This window comes from Coenobita brevimanus, chromosome 95 (genome assembly GCF_032717465.1).
Source record: "Coenobita brevimanus isolate Jiangsu-jjx chromosome 95, ASM3271746v2, whole genome shotgun sequence".
NCBI classification, from domain to species: domain Eukaryota; kingdom Metazoa; phylum Arthropoda; class Malacostraca; order Decapoda; family Coenobitidae; genus Coenobita; species Coenobita brevimanus.
The window spans coordinates 34,515,024-34,542,272 of record NC_137048.1 but is presented as its reverse complement, the minus strand read 5'-3'; the positions used below and the strand labels follow the sequence as shown (position 1 = coordinate 34,542,272).

At 40.7% G+C, this 27,249-nt stretch overlaps 2 protein-coding genes across 2 annotated transcripts; one reads left to right on the top strand and one right to left on the bottom strand.

Moving 5' to 3' along the window:
* The first annotated feature begins 6,301 nt into the window (after nucleotides 1-6,301).
* Nucleotides 6,302-15,293, top strand: LOC145413298 (fatty acid-binding protein, brain-like). The gene is made up of 4 exons (XM_080283029.1): nucleotides 6,302-6,371; nucleotides 13,070-13,242; nucleotides 13,778-13,882; nucleotides 15,142-15,293. Exons 1-4 carry the CDS (start codon nucleotides 6,302-6,304, stop codon nucleotides 15,190-15,192), a joined length of 399 nt encoding a protein of 132 aa, XP_080139155.1. The 3' UTR covers nucleotides 15,193-15,293.
* Nucleotides 15,294-20,097: 4,804 nt separating this feature from the next.
* On the bottom strand, nucleotides 20,098-26,549 carry LOC145413287 (uncharacterized). The gene is made up of 7 exons (XM_080283016.1): nucleotides 26,432-26,549; nucleotides 25,629-25,728; nucleotides 24,754-24,887; nucleotides 24,073-24,306; nucleotides 21,623-21,806; nucleotides 20,955-21,107; nucleotides 20,098-20,338 (listed from the first exon to the last, which is right to left on the bottom strand). Exons 1-7 carry the CDS (start codon nucleotides 26,547-26,549, stop codon nucleotides 20,098-20,100), a joined length of 1,164 nt encoding a protein of 387 aa, XP_080139142.1.
* Nucleotides 26,550-27,249: the final 700 nt, after the last annotated feature.

Here is a 27,249-nt window from a genome sequence, read left to right as displayed (position 1 = left end):
ACGAAGGGAGGGAGTGGGGAAGGGTGGAGAGGGAGGGGAGGGAGTGGGGAGGGATGGGGAAAGAAGGGAGAGAGTGGGGAGGGATGACGGTTGGATGGGGAGGAAGTAGGCAGTGTTGGGGAGGATAAGGAGGGGCGGAGAGGGGTGAGGGTAGGAGTCGTGTTGTGCCCGGGGTGATATTATGCATGACCCACTCTCTCTCTCTCTCTCTCTCTCTCTCTCTCTCTCTCTTCATATTCTTGTTTCCACTGATGACTGCTTTCTTTTCTCACACACTATATTTTTCTTTTCATCTCTCTCTCTCTCTCTCTCTCTCTCTCTCTCTCTCTCTGACCTTTCCTGCCCCTCCCATTTCCTTCATTATCCACTCCCTTTCCCCCTTCCTCCCTCCCTCCCTCCTTCCTCATCCTCCAGTCTATCCTCATCCTTCTACTTCCTTCCCTCACCTTATTCCCTCTCCTTCATATTTCCTTACCTCCCTCCACTCTCTTTCTCTTGCCTTCTCTTCCTCCATCCCTTCCTCCTTCCCTCCTTTTCCTCTCTCTCATTCCTTTCTTCAATCATCTCTCCTTCTCTCCTCCATTCTTATCTCAATCCATTCCTTCCTCCTCCACTTTTTTTCCTTCTTTCCTTCCCTCCCTTCTTCCTTCCATTTTTCCACGTTTCTCTCCTTCCTCTCTCCATCTCTCTCACTTTCTCTCTCCTGTTCTTCTTTTCCTCCACTCCTTCTCTTCCCACTTCCTTGCTCCTCCCTTTCCTACCTTTTACCTTCTGTCCCTCCTTCCCCCTCCTTTCCTCCCTCCTTCATTCTCTCCCTCCCTCCCTCCCTCTTCCTTCTTTCATTCCTCCTCCCCTCCCCTCCCCCCCCTTCTCTCTCACCACAATTGCCTACCCCTCCAATTACCCTTCCCTGCCTCCACTTCCGTCCACCTGCGCTCTCTCTCTCTCTCTCTCTCTCTCTCTCTCTCTCTCTCTCTCTCTCTCTCTCTCTCTCTCTCTCTCTCTCTCTGTTAAATAGACCATACATTTATTCATCTATTCACTAGCATGTTAGTAGTGAACAAGTGAGAGAGAGAGAGAGAGAGAGAGAGAGAGAGAGAGAGAGAGAGAGAGAGCAGAAGAGAGAGAGAGAGAGAGAGAGAGAGAGAGAGAGAGAGAGAGAGATGCGTCTATTCTGAGTGATGGGTGTACAATATGTGTATTATTTATGGCTCTAATCTTCGACAAAATAATGATTCAGTTGTGCCGGTGTGTGCCTGGTGTGAAGACCTTGATCGGGAGTGGTATAGTGGCGCGATGCGTGGTGTGGTGTGGCGCTGTGCTGGTGTGGCGGACGAGATTGATGATGGAGTGGTGTGGTGTGGTGTGGTATTGTGGTGTGAGGTGTGTTGGTGTGGTGGACGAGATTCTGGATGGTGCGGTGTGGTGTGGTGTGGCGGTGTGGTATTGTGGTGTGAGGTGTGCTGGTGTGGTGGACAAGATTGATGATGGTGGTGAGGATGGGAGACTGTTGATATGCTTCCACTGTTTTCATCTGACGGAACTGAACGAGTTACCAAAAAGAATCTCCTTGGTTACTAGTCAAAACCACCCTCCAATCTGACAAAACTCGCCCATCCAATAAAATGCACATGGCTGAGGCTCTCCGTAACATGCGTATGGGGACAGTGACGGTGTGGTGAAGTGGCAGAGGAGTGGTGGTAGTGGTGATGGTGGTGGTGGTGGTAGTGGCAAGGATGTGGTGGTGGTAGTGGTCTTAGTGGTAATGATGGTGGTGGTAGTGGTCTTCGTGGCTGCGGCATTGGTGGTGGTGGTGGTGGTGGTGATGAACAAGGTATAGCAGTTTGGGTGCAGTCCGCCGCGGGGCCAAGAGAAAATGGTGAGAGGACAGGCGGCTTCAATGTGCTGGGAGAGGAGCGGCTTCGTAGGTGAAGTTTAATGCTACCAAGATTATATTTTTACAACCGGGAATCTTTATGTCAATTTAGCCGTTGTGCATCGTCTTGTAGGGAAAGGATAGGAACTGGCAAAATTCACTGTGCCTGCCTTAATCGCCTCGTGTGTGTGTGTGTGTGTGTGTGTGTGTGTGTGTGCGTGAAAAATGTTGAACGGCTGAAAAGTACAAACGCCAGCTCTGAGACAACTTATTTTTCTTATGTATTCTACTCTTATAACAGCTCCTGAGGTCTTCCTACTACTTTTCAACTTCGCATGTCACCATTTCGGCGCTAATACCTACTGTCCATTTTGAAAACACGCCACAGCTGTCTCATTCCGGGCTGATGTACTGGTATTGGCGGGGTTCATGACATGTTCGTGGGTTTTGTGGGAAATGAGGAAAGCTTGTTGTACCGAAAATTAACGTAGCCGGGCAAAGAACTTTAATATGCCAGGGAGAATTTCACAAACATACTAAGTTTTTCCACTTCAACAAATCCACGGCACTGCAAGTTAGGTCACACACACACACACACACACACACACACACACACACACACACACGGTGGTGGTGGTGGTGGTGGGTGTGTGGTCAGCAAGTCAGACGGTCAAGTGGTGGTGGTGGCGTCTTCCGCTTCTCAAGGTTTTGGTCGTTGTGGTCTGGTGTGGGCAAGACGGTGACTCAGGGGAGAGGTTTACTTGCTGCGACATGGTTGAGAGGGAAGAACAGAGTCGCAGGTACAAGATCCACGACATTGAGTGGGAATAGCAGAGTCGCAGGTACGAGATGAACGAAATGCAAAGCTCACTACAAATGCAAAGCTCTATATAAATAAAGGACATTCACTACAGGTTAAACCTCCTGAGTGTGTCTAATAACCTGATAACGTTATGACCACTTCCCCGCGGTACTGTAGTGGAGGGTTATGAAGGGGTTCGCCACACATTCATTATTTTCATGGGGAGTATGTCGTCCTCTTTTTTCTTTTTTTCTTTTTTTTAAGAAGAAAAAAGATGTATTTAGTTACTCTTTTTCTTCTCTGATGTCACATGCATACTTCTCGAACAGTAGCTACGGGAGCAGCCAACTGAGTGTGTGTGTGTGTGTGTGTGTGTGTGTGTGTGTGTGTGTGTGTGTGTGTGTGTGTGTGTGTGTGTGTGTGTGTAAATAAATGTATGTATGGAGATAATCTACAGCACTCCTAGTGGTGTATATGGAATACAGTATAAGCGTTTGTGTGAAGATTTTCTCCTGCATAATCATCATCATCATCATCATCATCATAACAACACAGCTTACCTGAAGCCTTCCTGCCCAAAACTGTAATTACACCCGCCGTGCTATGGAAGCTGGGTACGCCCTTCTCCACTTCTTAACTCTTGCTCTCAGTATCTGAAATAAACAATAATCACTAATTATTAAAAACTCTTTCACCGTTCTAATCACACGCAAAATTTTCTGGTTCACACAAAATGACATCATTGTGGTAAGAGAGAACCCAAGCAGTTAACCCTTTGACTGCCAGTGCTTTTCCTCAGCTGAATACAATCGTGGTCAGAGCCATCTACCTGAGTGCAACATGAGCAGCAGGTAAAAAGATAAAGTTTTCCGGAACACAATATTATTTTAGACTAGGTACTCCTTCTTCATTAACTTTTTACTTGGTTCTGAGTTAATGTATAAAAAGTATAGCCTACAGACATTAAAAAATATGCTGTTTAATCGCATTTCTTCAACTAGCTCTCAAGGAAATAGTAGTACTTAAACACACTAATAAATGAGGATCACAATAAATTATCCCAGTACCTGATGGGTTAGTATTTATCTGCATTAACCCGTGCAATGTTTGATAATACTCAGCTCTGGCTCCTGTCTCACGATCTTTATTGCTTCATGAAATTACCAACATCTAGAGAGAATAGAGTGGGTAGAAAAGGCAAGCTTGCGGGGCGCCTGTTAAGATTCCTCTACGCAAGTTACTCCTTACCATTTTCTTTCAAGTCTCTTCACCATCACTTCATTTAAAAAGGGTGTCTTATTTATTTTTACTAAAGTTTCTGCTCTACTTGTATACCGTTTTATATGTAGCGCTGTGACTCCCTGCTGTGTTTGTAACTGGGCTTCATGTAATCATTTTTGCCCTATGTGTCACTGTACTCTCTTGCCCTCATGTACCCTTCCTGTTTGGCCTTCAGTGACAATGTTCCCTCTGTTTGGTCTTGTACTAAATGGTTAATAAAGATGAAAAGTAAATGAAATAAGAAGGTAACCCACTTCACAAACCTCAGTACCTATGTTCTTGAAGTGTTTTAAGCAAGGAACATGAGAAGACAAAGATCTCTCGCTCTCTCTCACGCACACACAAGACGCGCATCTCTTTATCAACACACACACACACACACACACACACACACACACACACACACACACGCGCCGAGCACATCTTTATCAACACACACACACACACGAAGCGCCTCTCTTATCTGTCCCCCAGCATGAGTCACGGGGGGAAGGGAGGGGGCGTGTACCATCAGCACCCTGGTACCCTACGTCCCCCTGTACCAGCCTCTCAACACTGACAAGACGGTACGGAGGCCAAGTCAGCGAAAATCTACAGTGCACCACCTTTGCCTGGGTTAAGAAGGCAGACAGAAAAGTGAAGGAAGCGCTAAGTGCAAGATACTGACACGGAAGAGGAAGAGGAGGAGGAGGAGGAGGAGGAGGAAGAGGGGAAGAGGAGGAGGAAGAGGGGAAGAGGAGGAGGAGGAGGAGGAGAGAGGTTGCTATGGCAATGAAGGGTCCAGAGTGTCTCCTTGATTACCTTAAGTGTCCTCTCTCTCTCTCTCTCTCTCTCTGGCCCCCCACCCCCGAAAATCGGTAATAAAATATATGATATGCACACGCCTTGTTCCACATCCATAATTCCTGTACTGTGTGTGTGTGTGTGTGTGTGTGTGTGTGTGTGTGTGTGTGTACGCGCGCGAGGGTAGGAACGACGGTGGATGAGAAAGAAAGGGAAAGGTAGGCAGGGGTGAGGAGAGAAATGGGGTGAGCATTAGACACCGGGAGAGATGAAGACAGGGAGGGAAGGAGGGGTGAGGGACGGGGAGATAAGCAAGGAGGGGGAGGCAGGAGAGGGAATGGAGCAAGTAAGCCATTGAACTTGTAACATGAGGACAACGGTTGCTACTTAACCTTATCACCCGGAGCACAAACAGATATGAAACAAACCTTAACCTTCATTATCAGGAAAACCCAATCGAAGGCTCTGAGGATGCCAGGTTTCCGGAATTGTATGAGGAGGAGAAATACAAGAAGGAATACAAGGACATGAGGGAATGCAAGAACAAGTACAAGAACAAGACGGGATACACGAAGGAATACAAGAACAAATTCAAGAACAAGAAGGAGTATGCGAAGGAATACAAGAGCAAATTCAAGAACAAGAAGGAATACAAGAACAAATACAAGAATAATTACAGGAACAAGAAGGAATACAAGAACAAATACAAGGATAAATACAGAGACAAGGCGAAATTCAGACAAGAAAAATAAAGCTAAGAATAAGTGAGAAGACATAGAAGTGCAAATGAGAGGAGAAATACAAATACAGTATATACAATATCAGAATAAATACAAGAATGACGCTCTGTTTAAATCAATAAAATAAAGACTGCCAACACTGCCTGGGGAATGCAAGATGGTCTCCACACAGCTACAGTAGCCAACATTTACAAACTTCCTCTTCAAGTTGCATCGGCCTGAAGGCAGTTCATTCCAGAAAGCTTAACAGGTCACAGTAACATAATAACAATACTTCAACGCACCACCTTTCCTAATGGTTCTGAGATGCTGCCCACCACGTCTCATCATTTTCTCGTACGTCACTTACCTCGTTTTAATATGGACACAGTCTGTATCAAAGAATATTGAGGCACGACAGGCAAAATAAATCGCTGACGAAAAGGAGCTGCGAAATTTTCAAACTCGTTCAGAGTGCTCACATTGAGCACAGGTTAACCCCTCCAATCCCATGACTTTATATATATATATATATATATATATATATTGCTATTACCAGACGACTTTGCTCAATTTAGGAGAGAATTTTGGTATTAGGAGTGTTAATAAGACTTACTGACCACTTCACTGAGAGAGAGAGAGAGAGAGAGAGAGAGAGAGAGAGAGAGAGAGAGAGAGAGAGAGAGAGAAATCGGACGAGTAAATCGGGAGAAAATCGGCATCCAAGGTAGGGGGTGGGTGGGAGGGAGGGTATATAAAGAGAGGTGACCGGCGATCGTGGTCCACTCTTGCCCTGACCTCCGTAGACTCCATACAACTGCCGCTCAAGTCCCACTCAACATGGCCAAAGTCCCAGGAAAATACACCCTCGAGAACTCTGAGAACTTCGATGAGTTTATGAAGACGCTGGGTGAGTCTTTTAAGATGTTCTGTACTTCACCTGAGTTACACCTGCCCATGTCATTAATTACACCTGCCTGTATTCTATCGCCTACAATTAGAGTTCATTTTAGATTAGAATTACACCTGGCCGTCTTTTGTTACACCTTTCCACACCTGTCTATTTTATCACCTGCAATTATAGTCCACTCAAAATTATTCTTATAGTTACTGATGCTGGTTACGCCCTTCCACACCTGTCCAAACTCCTTCACTCTAACCCAATTACCTGTAACTATAATTCATTCCAAATTATTATTATTATTATTATTATTATTATTAATTATTAAAGATAGTTACACCCTTCCACACTTGCTCCTAGTCCACCACTCCAACTCCATCATCTGTTAATATAGTCCTACCCACATCTAGTATACTATAATCCTGTGTGTGTGTGTCTGTGTGTGTGTGTGTCTGTGTGTGTGTGTGTGTGTGTGTGTGTCTGTGTGTCTGTGTGTGTGTGTGTGTGTGTGTGTGTGTGTGTGTGTGTGTGTGTGTGTGTGTGTGTAGCGCCGCCAACAGTGGAAAAAAGATGCTGATGAAACTTGGCAGGATGGCTGGAATTGGGTCCCTGTTATGCCAGTTTCAATTTGACGTCGAATCATATTTTCCAATGGGACTGATTTTCACCCTAATAATTGTCCTCATTGGTGCTGCAAATGTGCGCACGGGGAAGAGGCGGTGGGGTATTTCCGTGGAGAGAGAGAGAGAAACAGTAATCCTCCCATGTGCGCGATATACGAGTAGGCTGAGGCGGCGTACCACGCGTAAAAGAACCCAAAGGTAGCGGAGGGGGACGTCAAGGTGGGCACCGTACAGGGGTCAATTACACAGGTGAAGGACGGCCTTATCTGTACTATCTCTATGTATCATCTATGCTTATGTATGAGCGTGTATGGCGTATCTGTGGGTGGACAGTTCGACACACTTTTTCCTCACTGATTTATTCTCCACTGCAGAGTTTTAGCAATAGATTAATACTACAATATGGTGCTAGTCACGAAGAGGTGCCATGTAAAGGTTGTAGAGCCATAGCATAGTCTTTTTCTACCACTGAGCTACGTGAAATAAGCTGCAAAATGACAAAACTTTAGACCAGGTTAATGTGAAAGACCTATAGAGCCACCGTTTTTCTCGTTTTACGCAATTAAGTCCTCGTGTTTTAAACCATACTCTTTTAACTCTAACTTGGCCCAGATTTTCGTCCTTTTGGAGCTCATGTCACGTAGCTCAGTGGCAGAAAGAGACAAACCTTCCGCTGTAATCCTTTCCATAACACTTCCTCGTGACTAGCATGGTGTTCTAGTGTTAATATAGTACAATTAAGCATTCAAGATGGTGGGACGGCAAATTTAGGCCAACTTAGGGTGAAAAGAGTATAGTTTTACATATTTCTACGATCATGCTTATTCCACTATGTTCCTCGTTGATCTTCCTGCCTAATTTTCACATCCTGGCAAAACACTTCATTCCTGTGCTTTAAACTCATCAATAACAACAACAAATAACATCCAATAACAATAACATCCAATAACAATATCAGTCAATAACAATAACCGCATCTGTAAAATATCTGATTCTGATATCCGCATCCGTATGTGGGAAAATAACATCGGGTGCATCAGTGTGTGTGTGTGTGTGTGTGTGTGTGTGTGTGTGTGTGTGTGTGTGTGTGTGTGTGTGTGTGTGTGTGTGTGTGAGAGAGAGAGAGAGAATCTACATAAGTACCTATAAATTTGTGTGTGTGTGTGTGTGTGTGTGTGTGTGTGTGTGTGTGTGTGTGTGTGTAAAACTGTGTACGTCAATGCATGCCAGTATACATGTACGTGTGTATCGAGTGCACTTGAGGATATAGAAGAGATAAGAGTCATGAGCACGAGATAACAACCTGGAGAGTCGTCAGGGGGAGGATGCCGATAGATAGCGATAGATAACAGGGAGCCAGAGGTCACCACAGGGTCACCTCTCTCTCTCTCTCTCTCTCCCTCTCTCTCCCTCTCAACCCCCATAGTCACAAAACTTAACAGCATTACAAGCCAGCCTGATAAAAGCGCCTAACACAGCCTTCTTCTTATCAGTTATTACGGCACCTAATCTCTGAGCTAAGGACTGGATCTGTGAGAGAGAGAGAGAGAGAGAGAGAGAGAGAGAGAGAGAGTTAGTAAGTTAGATTAATTTGGGTTAGATTATAGAGTTCTTAGCTGTATTTCTGTGCTATCTTTTCCTTTAATTATAGAGCAATGGCTATGAGTATTATTAGATAGACACAGATAGATAGAAATACTGATAGATACAAATATAGAGAAAGACTGATAGACACACACACACACATACTCCCTCTCTCTCTCTCTCTCTCTCTTCCTCCTCCACGCATACATATACATACATAGAGATGGCGTGTTACCTAGAGACTATACACGCCGCTTCCACGAGTGCCGCCCTGATAAGTGAGATAGCTCTTATCTTTAATTGTACTTCAGGTTCACACGCCTCTTACTGGTTGAGAGAGAGAGAGAGAGAGAGAGGTGTGTGTGTGTGTGTGTGTGTGTGTGTGTGTGTGTGTGTGTGTGTGTGTGTGTGTGTGTGTGTGTATCAGCGTCTGTCAGCGTGTGTATCTGTTTGTACCCGTGAGAGAGAGAGAGAGAGCAAATCACTCATCCCTAAAGCCTCCACCATGAACGGGAAGATAGTCACGTAGGCGCTGAATTAATGACGTAAACCCTTAATGCCTTTATCCTCCCTTATCAGTAACCATCTTATCTTACCCTAACAACCCTAACTACCTAATTGGGTGGTTATCGTGGCTTTTTGATAGTTACGTATAGGACTCACCATTACAACGTGTCTTCTAACCTAACAAGCCAATTTCGTAGTTTCAGTAGTTTTTGATGTAGTTAGTATCATTGTTAGGTCACTTTTACTTCATCTAACAGGCTAATTGGGTGGTTATCGTGGTTTTGGGTCGTTACAATAGATCGAATCACACCAGCTTGTTATCTAACCTCACATGCTTATCGGGTCGTTATCGTGGTGTCTGCTGGCGTTACTATCATCATTAGAACATTGTTATCTATGCCTAACGAGGTAATTTGGTAGTTATCGTTGCTTTATTAATGGCCGCTGGTATCATTGGACTCACTAGCTCAATTACAAAACGCGAGACTATCAGAAAATTTTGCGTTTTTTGAAAGAGTATGCCCATGAAGGAAATTGTACATGAATGGAAAAATATAAAAATACATACATACATAAATGGATGAACAAATAAATATATAACAAGGGTGACTGAAAGGGAAAGATGTTTTAGTAAGTCGGTAGAGAGAGAGAGACAGACAGACAGACAGAGAGATAAGGGACTGGATTGGGAGGCTGCCAGATATCAAGGTGCATGAAGAGACGCCATTAGGTGACCAAGGCCGACGCATGCAAGCCTAATGAAGTCTTTATAAACCATACAACGATTACAACTCAGCATGCAAGGCGGGGAGATGAGTTTCAGGCCAAGTTAAGGTGAAAAGAGTATAGCGATTCCCATACACTTCTTACCTGGCCTAAAAACTGCCATCTCTCCATCTTGAAGGCAGCGTTGTAAAATCAGATTAGCACTAGAATATGCTGCTAGTCACGAAGAAGCGCAATGGTAAGTATGCAAAGCCGTAGCACTGTCCTGGTCTGCCAGTGAGCTACGTGAAAAAACGGGCGAAAATTTTGGCAAAGTTAAGGTGAAGGTCGTATAGGGACAGAGCACATCCGGCGGGCAGGTAGAAGACAAACATTTTTTTTTTTTTTTTTTACTTCCTCACGCCAGGTGTTTCAATAATGACTATCAAAATTTGGGAGTGGGGGGGAGGGGGGCTTGCCTACCTAATTCCCCTTCTCAGTTTTTAAGCCTTTTCAATCCAATAACTTTTCTTTTTTTTTTTTCTTCTTATTATCACTACTCGATATTATTCAATTTGGGAAGGATGTCTAACACGACCTCATCATCATCATCATCATCACCAATACCAGCATCATCATTACTATCAAAAGCACCGTCATCACGATCATCATCATCATCATCATCATCACCACCACCATCACCCTAACCTTTTTCCCACCAGCTGCGGATAGTGTTAGCCTAAATAAACCAACCAAATGCGCTCCCTAGGCCTATCAACGAGAGAGAACTAAGAAGAACCAGGCCACCGTCCCTCCCATACATCATTCCGACCCTGGGGAGAGGCTGGGGGACATGAGGGAGGCTGGTGTGGTGTGGGAAGAGGGTACGTTACTGAGTAGGGATAAGAGAAGGATTTGTTATTAAGGACAGGATTGGGTAGTGCATTAAGCTGGTGTGATGTGGGTAATGGGTGCGTTACTGCTTAGGGACAGGGTCAGGAACTATAAAAGGCAGGCAGGGGATTCTTTACTGATTAGGGACAAAGCGAGGAAGTGCGTGAGGGAAGGCTGTGTGTCGTGGGAAAGGATTCATTGCTGAGTAAGGAGACAAATGCCTGGAGGTGCTGTTTTCCAAGGCACCCCTCACATGATGCAGGTCAGGAGGTCCGCTTATGAGGGAGGGTGACGTGTGATAGTGGGGACGAGTGTGGGGGGGGAGGGGGTCAGTGCTGAGTGAGGGAGAGGAAACGCCACTCCTTACAGGATGTGGTGCAGGAGAATACGTCAAACAAGGCAAACATCATACATGTACGCAAGCATGAGTGCATACATATACATACATACAAATATACTTCCACCAATCATCCATTCATACTTACATACAGCATCCATACATACTTCCATACATAAATACATGCATCCATACAACTTCCATCCATCCCTATATATTGTACATACATAACGCTATCCACACATACATCCACCCACACATAACGCCATCCACCTATCCATACCTACATACCTCCATCCAAATCCTAACCTCCATCAATTCTCATGATTAAAATGCTTCCAAAATTAAGGGAGATTACAGTATTTAGATGCTCAACACACCAAGCAAAAAGTAAACTTTAAAAAAACTAAACAAAGTCCAGATTCCAAAATTATGGGATACATTTAATGCTCAACACACCAAGATACGTTCAAAAATAATAATAAAAAAAAAGATCCATGAATAAGGGCTGCCTGTGGGATGTCTAATGGCGGTCTGGGTTTGTTTACAGTGGACTATAACTGCCTCGTTTGTGTTTACAGCTTAGCCTTCCCCACACCCGCTGAGTGAGAGGGGGGGAGATCCACTCACCCATGCCTCACCAATGTAAACAATTCTCTCTCCCTCCCTCGCATGATTTCTCACTCCTCTCTCTCTCTCTCTCTCTCCATTCACTGATCTCATTCCATCCTAATAATACTCAGTCTAATAATCAATTCTCAGTCTAATAATAATCAATCCCTAGTCTCAAATTGGACCTTTAATTCCCTCTCTTATCTCAGTCCATTCCTAACCTTTATCATTCCTAATGTCATTTTCTAATCTTGGTCAATCAAGTTTCATGCCATCCCTAATCCCTTAATTTCAGTCCATATCTCGCCCAATATTAATCCTTACTCAAACATATTTCATCATCTCTGTTTTTCACATCTAATCACACCAAATCTCTAATCTTAATTCCGACATCGATCCCACCCATCCTTAATCACATGCCTTCTGGCTTGACTCTATACAGTGAAAAACTATATTCATTTTACTGCATGCTGACCTAAAAACTGGCATCTCCGCATCTTTAATGCTGAGCTTTAACAATGAAATAATGGTCAGAATGTGATGCTGCCCACGAAGAAGGGCTATGGTATAGATCAGGGGTTCCCAACCTGGGGTAAATTACCCCAAGTCGCGTAATTTGGTCTTTTGTGAAGGGTAATGGGGGAGGTAACAAAAAAAAAAAAAATCTAAAAATCATACCAGTTATGATAGACTTCGGACCTATACTAAAATTCAGAGATGAATGTCATGTTTATTTGGTATCAGTGTTAATAATAAAAATAAATTACTCCTTGCAATAACCCTCTTGGTTTTAGCCTAACCTTTAATTAAGTCCTACATTCAAACTAAAATCTTGGCATCAAAATGTTAAGCAGCTAAAATGCAATTGTGGAAACATAAGCAATGAGGGGTAATGAGTGAAGAGAGGTGTGGAAAATGGGGTAATGGGTAAATAAAGGTTGGGAACCCCTGGTATAGATGGAGAGCTGTAGTTTTGTCTTTTTCTGCCACTGAGCTATGTGGCTTAAGCTACAAAAGGGCAAAAACCTCGGCCAAGTTAAGGGAAAGAGACTAAAGCACTGCCCACAGCTGGGGAGCCAAACATGCTAACAATAATCCACCATCACGAATTGTAAATGTCAACCTAATTTATCTTTCTCTTTTAATCCAAACCTCTAACTGCCCTCCCACCCAATCCATAATTTTTGTCTGTCCCTAATGTTCCCAACATTTCACCACCCTGTCATCCAATCCCTATGTTTCCTCTATCCCTAATATTCTCATCTGTAATGACCCTCCACACCAAATCTCTAATTTTTCCCTATCCCTAATATTCCCAACCTCCAATGAACCTCCTTACCCAATCCCTAATTTTTTCCAATCCTTAATATCCCCAGTCTTTAATTATCCTCCTCACCCAATCCCAAATCACCCAGTCCTTAACCTGTCCTAACTACTGCCTACAGGCGTTGGCATGATGCTGCGAAAACTGGGGACAACATCAAAGCCAACGGTAGAGCTGAGTGAGGAGAATGGCGTTTGGACCCTCAAGACCATCTCAACCATGAAGACCACTGAGCTCAAGTTCAAACTGGGCGAGGAAGTGGATGAGACTACAATGGATGGCCGAGACTGCAAGGTGGGATGCGAGTGAGGAGTACAGATCGTTCACTAACAGATGAGACCGAAAGGTGGAATGAGAGTGAGGAATAAAATATACATACAAAGACTGAGAGAAATATACACGACTGCAGGATGGAATGAGTGAAGAGATTTATATGCACAGACAGAGGCAAATATATGGCACTACATGATGGGATACTAATGCAGACTAACCCAAACTTGACACTATCCCACACCTCAGCAAAACTTGTACCACTCCTGGCTAGATCAAACTAACCCTTAGCAAAATCTCACTCACTACTGTCCAAATTACATTAACCTAAACTTAAACAAACCTATCCCAATCACAACTCAGTCCTCTCCAAATCAAACTCAACCAAATTTACCCCAAACCTTACCCAGTCCTGCAGTCAAATCAAACTAACCCAGACCCAAACAAACCTACCCCAAACCAACCCAACTCAATCTTGTCCAAATCAAACAAAAACCAGACTCAGCCGCCCCTATGCCAAACCTTAATGCAACCTTCCCTCTCACCCGGCCACCCACAGACGGTGTTCACACTGGAGGGTAACAAGTTGATCCAGGACCAGAAGGCCAGCAAGGGCAAGAGCGCCAAGTACATCCGAGAGTTCACCGACACACACATGATCATGGTTTGTTCACTGCTGTTGCATGTTGTCATCTCTCTCTCTCTCTCTCTCTCTCTCTCTCTCCCTCTCTCTCTCTTTGATACCTTGATGCAAAAGAATTAAGCTACAGCATATCAGGAAGCTACAGTACATTAGTCACTATACCATACAGCTATTCCTGAGGCCTTGCAAACATATGATGATGATGATGATGATGATATTAGGGTTAGTGATGATGCTTATAATTACAACAATGATGACGATAATAGTGACAGTAATGATGATTATGAGTACCACGATGATGAGAGAAGTACTGCAATTAACCATTCCTTCCCATTACACTCTCTCACAGTAACACCCTTAGTGCCTTATGTAAAGAACCAACATAAAGTCCCCTCAAGGTCACATGTACCCAGATTATCACTCTCTCTCTCCTCACACTCTCATTCATCTGTGCCTCAACTTATCCCATTCAGTTACACACATATGAAGAAATATTTCTTTACTATACAATCCACAAGTTCATTAGCCAGACACTTGTTCATCATGAATGGCTAATCAAGATCTATTTTTTTGTATCTTTACTTGCATACCCAGATTCTTATTAGACGTCTATCTATCTATCTGTCTTTATCTATAGCCAGATGCCTTAATCCCATTTAGGGTGGTCAAAAACCAATCACCTCCATGTTGCCCTGTCCAGTGCTATTTAGCTAGTTGGTGGATATTTTCATGCTTGTTACTATACAGCATTTATCAACAAAAGCATACCTAGCAATTTAAATCTCATTATTCTGTGTTCTGGAATATGGTACCCTGACTTTTGTACCTTATGCTTCATTTTACTTAATTAACCAACAGTATTATGATCAAAAAAATATTATGAACTACTCTGGGTATCAATATGTATTTTCTCTTAAATAATTTGACCATTTATCATTTTAATTTTCATCCTCTAATATCTATCTATCTATCTCTTGCCAGACACCATAATCCCGTAAAGGGTGGCCATTTGACACTGAGTTAGTTGTTTTACAGAGAGGGGCACCAACCCTCCACCAACCCACTTGTTGACATGTAGGAAGAATAGGATACAATGAAAAAAAGTCATGATGATGATGATGATGATGATGATGATGATAAATGATGATGATGATGATGATGATGATGGTGATGATGATGATGATGATGATGATGATGATAACGATGATGATGATGATGATGATGATGATGAGGAGGAGGAGGAGGACAATAATGATGATGATGTTTCTCTTCTACTTCAGACTGCCGAATGTGATGGTGTGGTCTCCAAGAGAACATACAAGCGTCAATAACTCCTCCATTCTGCACCTCGGCAAACATCATCACCAAAAACAGTCACACTTCCATCATGGCAGACATCACACTATCCACACACCTCATTATCCAAAACTGATTACCCATACACTTTAATATCCACACTTTATTATCCATATACCTGATTATCCACATCTCATTACCCATACACATTATCCACACACCTGATTATCCAGTACTTAGCCAAACACATTATTTTCCACACATCTCATTACCCACACATGATTAACCATACACTGGATGAAAAAAATCCAATTAACAAACACTAATGACCTAAACACCAACAACGAAACAAGCTGAATAATCGATACAGCAATTACCAACACCTTTAAAAACAATGTTCATAATGGCAGTCTCTATACATGCACGGACTCCTCGTCTCTCCAGTCACTGACGCTGCAATTATCAAGGAAAAAATATTATGCTGAATTTCATTTCTTAATAATAAAAATCTACAGCTCCTTCTTTTGGTGATTTACATTAATTCATCTAAGAGCAATGATTTGAGATTTCTGGTGGGTAATTTCTGTACTTTCAGAATAGAACAGTTCAGGCATTAAGGAAATATCATGAAATTATATCTCCACAACTATTATGCACATGTACCTTTTACCAAACTTTGTACTAACAGTTAACTTGCTCTCCAAATTTTAATATTTTTCAGAAATATAAGTGTTCGTTAAAATTCAATGTCCATGCAGTTAAAGGAAGCCAAAATGATATGAGCAATTTTTTCAGCTAATAAAGATTTTTTGAAGCTTTGGTTTGCATGGTTCCTCTTTCCCTATACAGCAGTATCATTTGAACAGCAACACCTTCCACACTTCACAGGATATATTTACCTGTATTTGATTTACTGATATGGGCTTGGCTTTTACTGGTAATCCACACTACTGAATACAGTGACTCTAAACTTTTAAGTGCAATTAATAAGAGGACTCCTGTTGTGGCCTACAAAGAACGTAAAACTGAGGGCACTTTTTTTTTTTTTTTAATCACATTTTATTCTTCTTAATATAATATACAGTACAACATTTCACAAGAGATCAAACATGATATCCACATTTATCAATGACTAGTACAGGTAATGATACGTCAGACTAAAGATATGACCATGAACTTACACTTTCAACTTTATAAATCCAGTCTGAAACATGTAAGGGATGAACATCTTTGGTCCAGCTTCCAGCTTTGAACCCTTACTGCCAAGTGCACCAGCTTCTTACGATTCTAATCCACTAATGACTTGACTAAGAAATACAGGCACCTCTTGGCTGAGCAAAATGTGTCCTTACTTTGTCTTTACTTTAGACAGAACCCTGATCTACTCTTCCACACTGTATTTTTTTTTTTTTTTGTACCTTATACTTATGGACGGCTGCATTCTGAGGAAGGTACATGTGTGCATTACAATAAATTTTAAATATAGAGTACTGTACCATATAAGGCTTGAACCACATACAGACTTAAACAACACAATCAGTGTACTGTAACTTCTTAAAATTAAAGGTGACTAGATCTGAGACTTAACTGTTACTTATTATAAATGAAACGTACCACTTCAAATAAAAATGCAAGTGCGGCAATCTCACAGTTATATACTCAACATAACAAAACGTGACTCTCAGCAAAAAAACGACCAAAACCACAATTATTATAAAAGAAGTGTGCTTGTCAGTAAAATGCCCTATTTACATTTTATCATATAAATTTGTACCGCCATGTACTGTAGTTATTCTTGCTTTTCAAGCATTTCTTCCAGCTTCACAAATGGATATCGTATGGTTTATATTGCTGCATAACTTGTTGCTAATGTATCACCTATACCAGTACTGCAAAATCTTTCCATGGAATCCACATCACTTATACCGCAAAATATTTTCATGGAATACACATCACTTTCACTGTTAAACACTTTCACGGCATGCACATCACTTTTACGGCAAACACTTTACTGGAAAGCATTTCAGGTTTCATATAATAGGTTTTCATTACTTATTTATATTAGCTACAATAGTTATTGACTATCGTTGTATTCTCTGAGATGCGGCATTAACAAAATGATCCAATGAGATTCCTTTCCCTCCTCAACAGGAACCCCTCCTCCAACAACAAACAACTCTCCTACCCAAACTCTCTTAGCATATCTATTTTGTCATCTATGTCTTCCCCTCCACTCCCTTCTCCTGCCAACCACTCTACTCACATACACTCCCTTAAACAAATTCTCCATCTGCTTCAAATGACTGAATCATCTCAACATATTTCTCTTCACTTTTTCCCATTACATCAGTCACTGTATAACATTCATCAAAGGTTCATTTGTTTATCTATCTATCCCTACACATCACTCCACTGGCACTTATGAGGTAGCATGATATAACACCTCTTACTCCTGATGTCTACCCTTTAAGTACCATTTATTCTTTACTACTAGGATATAATTATGTCGGTTAGAATAGGTATACTGTCATGTAATGTCTTCTCTACCCCCACATTTAAATTCCTATTTAATTTTATTGGTCTCAGTGCCCTAACTACTTTCCTTCTCATAAGGGAGCAAGACAACTGAGACAATGCATTACAACCCACCATACTGTAAATCTTTACTCCCACTCCACCTGACAGAAACAACGATTTACTATACTGCATGATTAGAATACACAACATTACAAAGGGTTTGACTTGGCAAAGATCTCTCACCCCTTTTGCCTTAGATGATACTTAAGTGCTGTCAGACTGGAGAGTCAATATAACGAGTAACGAAGGCAACTCATTCCTCAAAACTATGGCTCATCAAATCTCATGCAACCCTGACTTAGTACGGGTTACTCTCATTTTACGATCAGCTGTTATATAACCGTTCACTTATACACGATTTTAACATTTTTAGCACCCTTTTCCAATGCACAATCACCATTGCCACTCATACGAAGACTACGATCTCCTATGAAGCATCATTTTTCATTATATAATCACAGATTTCCCTGATATGACTGCTACAATCTCTGCCTTTTTTATATGACTGATGTTAATCATTTTCAATGTAATGTAACCCAATCATATATTAAGGCAGAACCCAGTTTAAATATTGGAAGTAACCCAGTGCAATTAGGTGAAAACAAACTGACCATAGTAACTTAGCATACGGCTCGTACAATTGTGAACAACAGAATCACTCATCTGTTTTTTTTGTCAAATGATTATGAAACTTAGAAAATACTCCAAAATGTGTGTTGGTCTCCACAGACTGCATAGTTTTGAAAGCCTTTGGCCAGTCTCATTATTTATCATAAATTGTATCAGGAACTGTGTCTGTAAATGTACCATAGTACGTACTTACCATTATAAACAGCTGCACAGTTTTACAAGATAAATATACCATACTATACTTCATACACACTCTCTACATGCCATATTTTACCAGACAATATCTTCTACAAACCAGCTGTTTCATTTTACATACATTGTGCTATATGCTATTGTACTAAAAATAAATTGTGCATGCATACATCTGTAATCATATATACTTAATTTACTACCACACATTATTGTCTTCGTACTGTACTACTATTACATTTCAATATTATACTCAGAGATCTCTTCAAAATATACAAAGAGCAGTATAAAATTGCAAAAAGGGGCACTACTTCACTATCCAGTTACTTAAGTAGCTACATACGGTTATGGCACATATTCATGGCCACTAATCATAATTCTTACAAGAATAAAGCACCCGTGACAAACTTCTGTCATGAAAGTCTACCACAAACCTCACAACAAACAAGAAAGATTATGACTAGAAGAATTTGGTTCATGACATTCAGGATATGATTTGCCGAGATATTTCGTTGTTCCGTTTATACTCTCCTCACTAACTTGATTTGTGTTGAAAATTTAATCATGCAATTAGTTAAAACACCTGCATGAACTGAGATGGAATGAGGGACAGAGGGATGATTCTCACACCTTAGGATGTTTTTTCAGCAGTACGTCAAAAATTCTGTCATAAGCCAGAGAACAATAGGTGTAATCACAGTGGTTTAAAGTTTAAATTTTGATAGTTTCTTAACACTTAGCCCTTGGGTACTTCTCAGCATCAAGTAAAATTGTCTGGTATTAGGCAAGGTAAATAAATGTCATCTGCTGAGGCTTAAGGGTTAAAACAAATAAGATAGAGGAGGAGTACAGTAGGATAAATTCAGGAGGTTGGAGGAAATTGGAATGAACGACTGCAGTGGCATCAGGTTAGGTTCGTGTGGTCTTTTTATCAAGATCACCCGATATGTGGTACCAATGAACAGATAAAAGGATTAATGAGGAAGGGCATGTGAGAGAGAAGAAAGCACAAAGTGACCAAGTGGCCTAATGATGTTTCTGCCATGGATATGCTTTGTCCACGCATTTCCTGAAGGAAAGACAGCATAAAAAACAGTACTGACTTTATTACCTAATCAACATGTAATCTAATCCAGCCAATACGGTACCCAACAAATGCTTCACTCAAGAATGAGTTAGTCTCTGTAGCCAAAACCTTTTCATCTTGGGTACTCATAACAAGCAGCCCTCCACAGAGCCTTATCTTGAATCAACCACACTCCTTTATCCCACTGTGACCTTCTTTCCCACAGGCACTCCACATTCCAATCTTCCCATATCATTAATGATCTACTATTCCTCCTCTTAACCACCACACTACTCTTCTTCCTCCTCCTCCCAACTACTACACTACTCTCTTCCCTCTCTTTCCCATCCACTGTTCTACTCTCCTTCCTCTTCCTCTCAATTACTACACTACTCTCTTCCCTCTCACTCCCAACCACCACACTACTCTCCTTCCTCTTCCTCCCAACTACTTCACTACTCTCCTTCCTCTCCCTATTTCATATCTCCTCAACTGAATACCTGCGGGTGTAGTTGACCTCCACCAGCCTGAAGGAATTCAAAATGGCTGTAACTGGACGTACACAGACCAAGAATGTGTCTGAGAGACTTGTAGCAGCCACATTAACACTTGCTAACAATGGCCGCACCACCCCAGCCACCAGTGGTCGTACCAAAAACTCTACCACTAGAGTCAGGGGGTCCACCATCAAGGGTCGTAATACGCCTTGAAGCAGGAACCTGAAAACGAGTTACTGAAATTCAGGGTACTTAAAGGCAAAAAGGTACTGTACATAGTAATTATACTGGTACAGTACTGTTATAGCAGGGATTCACTAACAAAAACTGTAATCATATTAGTGTATACATGAAGTCAACATATACAAGTCATTACTGTAAAAGAATGTAATACAGTATTTGATAACAGTAAATTTAAACATGATCAGTTACAGGGACTGTTATAAATTTTTCTCACATGATCACTGTTACCAACTCCATCTGGTAAGATTACATAATTACCATGCATTTTTTACTGAAACACGTTTCATCTACATTCCAAATACGTTCATAACTAAGGTACCTTCATTTTGTGTTATTTGTTCAACTTATTTCACGAACACATCTCCCATGACACTTTTGCAGCCTCCTCCTATTCATCACCATCATCATTTACAATGCCTTAACATGGTACCGTACCTCCTTGGTAACTTCAGATGAGGGGTGGCTTTGCCATACTGTCTTCAGGTTACTCTGTCTTTACATGTAAATTTTTCTTCCTTCTTCATTATTCTCTATCTATATAAAACTGCATAACTCTTCTCTACACCAAAGTTCCGCTATCACTCTCATTACTTACCTCAAGAAGTGGTGTAGGAACAGTGAGAGACAAGTAAAGGGGAATGTGATGACTGCAAAGCTTTCTGCCATTGCACGATTCACAGCCACCACTGAATTTTTGCCAAATGAATCAAATGATGTCCCTCCCACTGCCATAATGAGAGGGGGTGAGCTGGAAATAAACATAGCAGTGATAAAATTACAGGATTGTATAAGCCCTCAAAACATCCTAAAATGAACTCTCTTAAGTACTGTATAATTTCAAGCTATAAATAAAAACAGCATCTACAATGTCACACTACAGCATTTTTATTAAAAAAAAAAAAAAAATGCAAATCACATACAAAAAAGCTCACTAGCCAATAAACTAAGCCTGTTAATAAAAGTACCGGTACTAATAACTTATATTTAGTAAAGTTACACTGCAACCTTGGATTCTTACATCTCACAAGGGGTAGTTAATACCATATGGGACTGGGTATTACCATTACCATTTACAAACTCACCAGTAAGCCATCCTCATAATTTTATTCACTTTAGAAAGGGCCTCCCATATTCTAAGGGGTTTTATCAAGGCCACAGTTACCATATACCCCCAGTTCAAAGAGTCTCTCCAGAGCTAAGTAAATCTGGCAGGAGATGGAAAATATAGAAAATGACATCCTTGGGCTGAAAGTGTCAACTCACCATTCTCTGCTGTCTCTGCGTCGGTTGTCAGAGTTGCGTGCCAAGTGGGCCTCATATTCTCTCATCATCAGCTCATCCTCCCTTGGCAATGCTTCTGTCTGTGGCTGGATGACCGGTACACGAACTGAATTCACACTGGGGTTGGCCTGTACACCGCTGTCTGTTTGTACTGGTTGGTCATCTTCTGAAATGAGGCAGTGTGGAGATTCTAGAGACATTAGTGTTCAGTGCCATTAACTCCTTCAGTCTGACAATGTACAGTACAGTAGTTATTATTTCATCCTTGATATTTTCAGAGTATTTTTTATATCTCAGAGCATGCTTCTTGAACTGGAAGGGTTCACAGCTACAGATCGTCCCTAAACTGAATGAAATACCTGGTAGTAGCAAGAATAAACTACAAAAAGAGAAAAAGATGTCTTTCATTTCAACACTGCACACTTCTAACCCCTTCAAGCTAATGATGTACTGTATATTTTAATCTTATTCCCCTCAGACAGTTTTATTCAACCTGGGAGACACTTTCACAATGAAAAGGGTAGATATAGCCTTCATTAACCCTGTCATTAATACACGTCCTACCTACGATGAATAAAATCATCCAAAGGCTGGAAGAATAAACTAAATGAAATACATCACTTGACTGTAAGACTTAAACAAAGATAGCACTTGCTGAGAAAAATGCCAGAATCTAAGAAACAATACAGCGTTCAATAAATAATGGCAATAGAACTTAGAAACACTGGAGTCTCTGTGCTGTAATTGTTGTTTTCCAGTCACTGTTGTTAGCAACATGAAAACTTTACCTGTTATTCTGCAACTTCTGGTGGTGAAATGGAGAATAACTACATCAGCACTTAGTGTTTCTTTAAACTGTTAAAGCAGCCACCGACCTAACTAAATATCGGAACTCATACTGATACAGACATGGATCACAGAGTTCTAAACTATTTCAAACACCAAGCACTCCTTGTTTTGATAGGGGATTTCCATTTAGTAAATTCTAAAAGAGAATGATTAACTGATATTACATTACACTAAGTACAACACTGTTCTTATCAGTACATAATACTTAACTAAAAAATAAATGTTACAATGATAAAAACAAGAGCTACACAGCATATAATTTCTATAATGCTACAAAAGGGTTTTAAAAGATGCAGCAGATCCTTAATTTAACAAACATCCAATTTATTGTCACCATTTGATAAAAGGACACGTACTGTGATGACAAACTCTGATGACCTCTTAATTCATACCGTACATACCGATAACAATTAGTATCGTATACTGAAGTTTCATTGAGAGACAAGGAAAAACAAAATATCCTATGCTCCATAGCATGTACAGTATTTTATATGACAGCTGAGACTGTTCCATCAATGAACTCATGATTTAATACTTTTTTAAGTATGAATGCCTTTGCCTTCAACAGTTCTGTAAATAAAGGATCTACTGTAAATCATGCATGTAATTCAAGTAAAACCAAAGGCTGTATTTTCACAGGCTGGAAGGTGGTTTTCTACATATGGCGCATTAATATTCTCTGGTATTACTTATCAAAATTATCCATTGCTTCATTTCATCTCATTAATAAAGGCTCCAACATCTTTTAATGCATTGGCCTTAGTCATCTGATGGCAGCCCTCCACGCTATTTAATCTCTAACGGACTCTATTCAGTCCCTTATCAGTTGTCAACTTCCATCCCTGCCAAATGCCCAAACCACCTAAATCTATCCCTTTCTCATCACAGTACAATTCATATTAACAAAGAAGAGAATATAATATTGCAGTATGCAAAATAAAGCAATGAAGAAGAAATGCTAATAATCTTTCTCAGCCCATGAAAATATGCCTCCAAGACACATGGGGTAAAATACTTGCTTTAATCAAGCAGGCAGCTGAAGCAGAATATCTGTATTACCTCAGTAAACAGATCCTTCATAAAATGATGCTAAACACCCATGCAAACTGCATCATACAAAAATATACCAAGAATGGAGTTATCCTGGCCGAGAACTGCAGCATACAGAAATGGAAAAATGGGATGTGTCAAGAATGGATCCTAAAACTCTACAGTTATGGATAGAAACATAAGAAGGAATTAGGCACAAATATCTAATGAGATTTCTTCATACATTTCCTGTAATTTTTATATAGTTTACTCAGTGTAAGCATATGACACACTGAATGCTCTCTACCATCACTGAACATCTTAAATCATACCAGTATAGATATTCATTAGACATCCTAAAGATGACTATTTTGAAGGATGAGAGCTCCAAATTCTCTACTGATACTGTAACAAATTTGGTATGTGAGTGACAGTTCAGTTAAACAGAGCTTGATGAGCATACGATATGATCACGTATCTGGACGGCTGAATATCTACCGGGTACCCCAACAGAGAGACAACTACTTATGGCACTCCACAAATTATCAACTTACCTTCATAGCCAGCATTATCAACGCCTTCCAATCGTTTCTTTGATCCTGGTACTTTGAGACAGGGTAACTTCTTAGGATTGGGATTGGTGACCTGTGGTGTGGTGTTAGCACTCTGTTCAGACGGCCTTTTTGTTCCTCCTTTTTGTCTGCTGCTCCTGGGCTTTACTGTGGAGTAAAGTGGGTCCTCAGAGTCACTGTCTTGGCCTCCACCATCCCCTTGACCAGACCACTTATCTGTTACAAAATAAGGTAATACACACACGTCAGATGATTCAAATAGTCCCAACCATGTTATGGATTTATTTCATACATTTGGAACTGAAACTTAGAGGAACTGGCAAATCAGCTTTATACATAATAACAGAATTGTAGCAAGCAATTATTCTGTTATTCACTGTGATCTTTATGGTAAAACAGATGAATTATACTTAACAAAGATATATTTTATCAACCCAATGAGCTTGTGACAGCCTTTTCCATATTCCTGCTACTTCCTGATACTGTAACTTTATTCATCTTTGGAGATACTTTTTTGAACTGGAAGGGTTAGATACAGCATTAATCAACCCCTGTAATATGAGAGGCCATTCCTAACCTGAATCAAATCCTCTGGTAGCAACAAGAATAAACTTACAAGGACATCACATAGATTAAAGGGATTACACATCAACCAATACCAACTTTGACTACCAGTGTCGTTAGCCTCAAAAGTCACATGTTTGGCAGAGGCGTGTCGAGGGTCATACGTCCTTCCCTTACTACCCTTCCCAGGCTTGACAGGAGGGTCTGATCTGTGGGGACTGGAAACTTCTGGTCTGCAAAGGGGAAAAAAAAAAGAAAAATCAAACTTACTCCAGTACCCCAATAATCTTGAGTTCCAGCCTAAGGTCCTGACGTATAAAAAGGGGGTAATGCTTAAGCCCTCGTTACAAGCTGTCTAATCTATTTGGCAATATATCATACTGTAAATTATAGGTCCCTAACCTTAACTGAAGTAATACAGGACTAGCCATTACCATTCAAATAGAAACAGTGTAAATATGTACAGTAGGTCATCAGTACACATCAAGGTTGTTTCCCAGTACATTATTTTTTTATTTTTTTCATACAACCAGTACAGCAGACTGGGGGAAACTGATAGTCAGCTTTGCAGATAACGGCTGAACTTTAACATGTACTTCTGGGGGGAATTTACTGGGAAACAGAGCAGGAGGAGCATTTAAAACAATCACACTCTATACAATGTACTGTTCACTAGCTCCATAAATATCACTGCACAATATGCATTAAATCTTATGACATAGATTGAAGAATACACTGCAGTTCTGTCCTCACACACAATGGTACTCCTGATGGTCGATAACTGCCAAATCATCTATTACTTGTGATCTGTCTAATATGCAGGGAATTGTCTTGATAAAAGTACTGTATCAAATAGTATTTTATTCTATGGTATCACACCCATATTGCACTGACATATTTTGGTGCTAGTGTCCATAATGGTACCTTGAGATTTCTACAATACATAAAGGTTTCCCCTGTACCTCTCCACTTACTTGAAATCATAGGGTGGGTTGTCCTTGGCCTGAGTCTTGTCCATATGAGGATCTACAAATGTCATGGACTTAAGCTTATGAGGAACTGGAACAGGCTGATCTGGAAGAAAAATTAAGTTAAAATCAGAAAGACCCGGGAGTAACAGTTAACTAGGCTCTCATTATCCTGTTCGTTAGTCCATATTGATCCCTTAATTTCCAGATATACTGAATCAATTTATTACTCTATTTTATAACGATTTTCATATTTGTTCTCACTTGAAACATGAAACAAAAGCTAGTTTAATTGATGTAACAGATATACAGTATAACTAATACAGTACATCGTACTGGTACGTTACAAGATATACCATACGATAATTACATTTCAACTCACAAATTCTCTTGTAAGCTGAATAACACTGTCCTGTGCTAATTAGAACAAAATAAAAAGTATGTCCAAGGGATGAAAAGGTGATTGGATTGTATCTATCATTATCAATGTAAGGGCACTCTTTACAATGAAAATAAATGAATAAATGGCATGAGTGAACATGATGTAAGACTGACGGATAGGACAATATGTGTCAGCAATCTTAACTTCTACCGCCATATTCTTAACATAAACATATTTAAAGGCATCAGTAGGACGAGGAAGATGAAGAAATCATTGGAAGATTGGTTACAGCAAAAAAATTTACACTACTGATTGAAGAAGATGCAAAACACAGACAGTGGAGGAAGCAGTTGGAAGAATACAAACCTTCCCCAACTGTGAACATAAATTTGTTAACAGATATGAAGGGGATGATACAAGAACTCACGGGGAGATCTATCTGTGCTGTTTCCCACTGGCTGTTTGCTGGGTGGAGGACCAATTTCTGACATGCTGTCCCAATCAGACCCAGAATCGTCCTCGTTTTTCGCTGTTTGTCTTGGCATTGTCTCATAAATGCACTCCAATCCCGTACTCTTATTTCAAGTGCAATACCTGAAAGAAAACCTAAATTACAGTGTCGATGGTTCAAGTTTATATCAAAGTTTTACTAAAAAAAAATATTAAAGATCATACTAAAATACTGTACACGCCATACAGTACAGATGGGTTTGTTCAGCTAAGGCTCTCTTACAACACTATGATGAAAACCTGCAAAGAACGCCTGTGCTGGAAATGTCAAACCTGCATTGTACATAGAAGTACAAAACTACATAACAAAGTACAGTACAGTGATGAAATAAAAATCGTACATGTGGACAATATAGTAAACCCACATTTAACTGACAAATTGCAGGAATAATCCATCCATCCATCCATCCATTGCCAGACGCCATGTATCCCAAACGGGGTGGCCAAGGGCTCAGAGTTAATTGTTTTACAGGGAGGGGCACTAATCCTCCACCAACCCCACTTGACACGTAGGGATGTTTTTTTTTTTTAAAGAAGCCTATCGGAGGAGTGCGGGTCGAACTGGAGAAACCTTTGTTCGAATCTCAGGCTGCTCCACCTTATTTCACTTTGGCAGGAATAATGAGTCATTAAATCTCAAAGTTTATTAGGCAAAGTCCAATATTTGGTAGTAATTTTAATTTACAAACCCCATTTGCAGGTGACATGAGTAAAAAATTGAATGAATAATAACAA

Coding starts and splice junctions, on each gene's coding strand:
- LOC145413298 (XM_080283029.1), top strand. CDS start 6,302: ATGGCCAAAGTCCCAGGAAAATACACCCTCGAGAACTCTGAGAACTTC. Junction 6,372..13,069: donor TGAGTTTATGAAGACGCTGG/GTGAGTCTTTTA, acceptor TACTGCCTACAG/GCGTTGGCATGATGCTGCGA. Junction 13,883..15,141: donor CCGACACACACATGATCATG/GTTTGTTCACTG, acceptor CTTCTACTTCAG/ACTGCCGAATGTGATGGTGT.
- LOC145413287 (XM_080283016.1), bottom strand. CDS start 26,549: ATGCCAAGACAAACAGCGAAAAACGAGGACGATTCTGGGTCTGATTGG. Junction 25,729..26,431: donor CAGCACAGATAGATCTCCCC/GTGAGTTCTTGT, acceptor TTTTTCTTCCAG/ATCAGCCTGTTCCAGTTCCT. Junction 21,807..24,072: donor TGATAATGCTGGCTATGAAG/GTAAGTTGATAA, acceptor GCCTCATTTCAG/AAGATGACCAACCAGTACAA.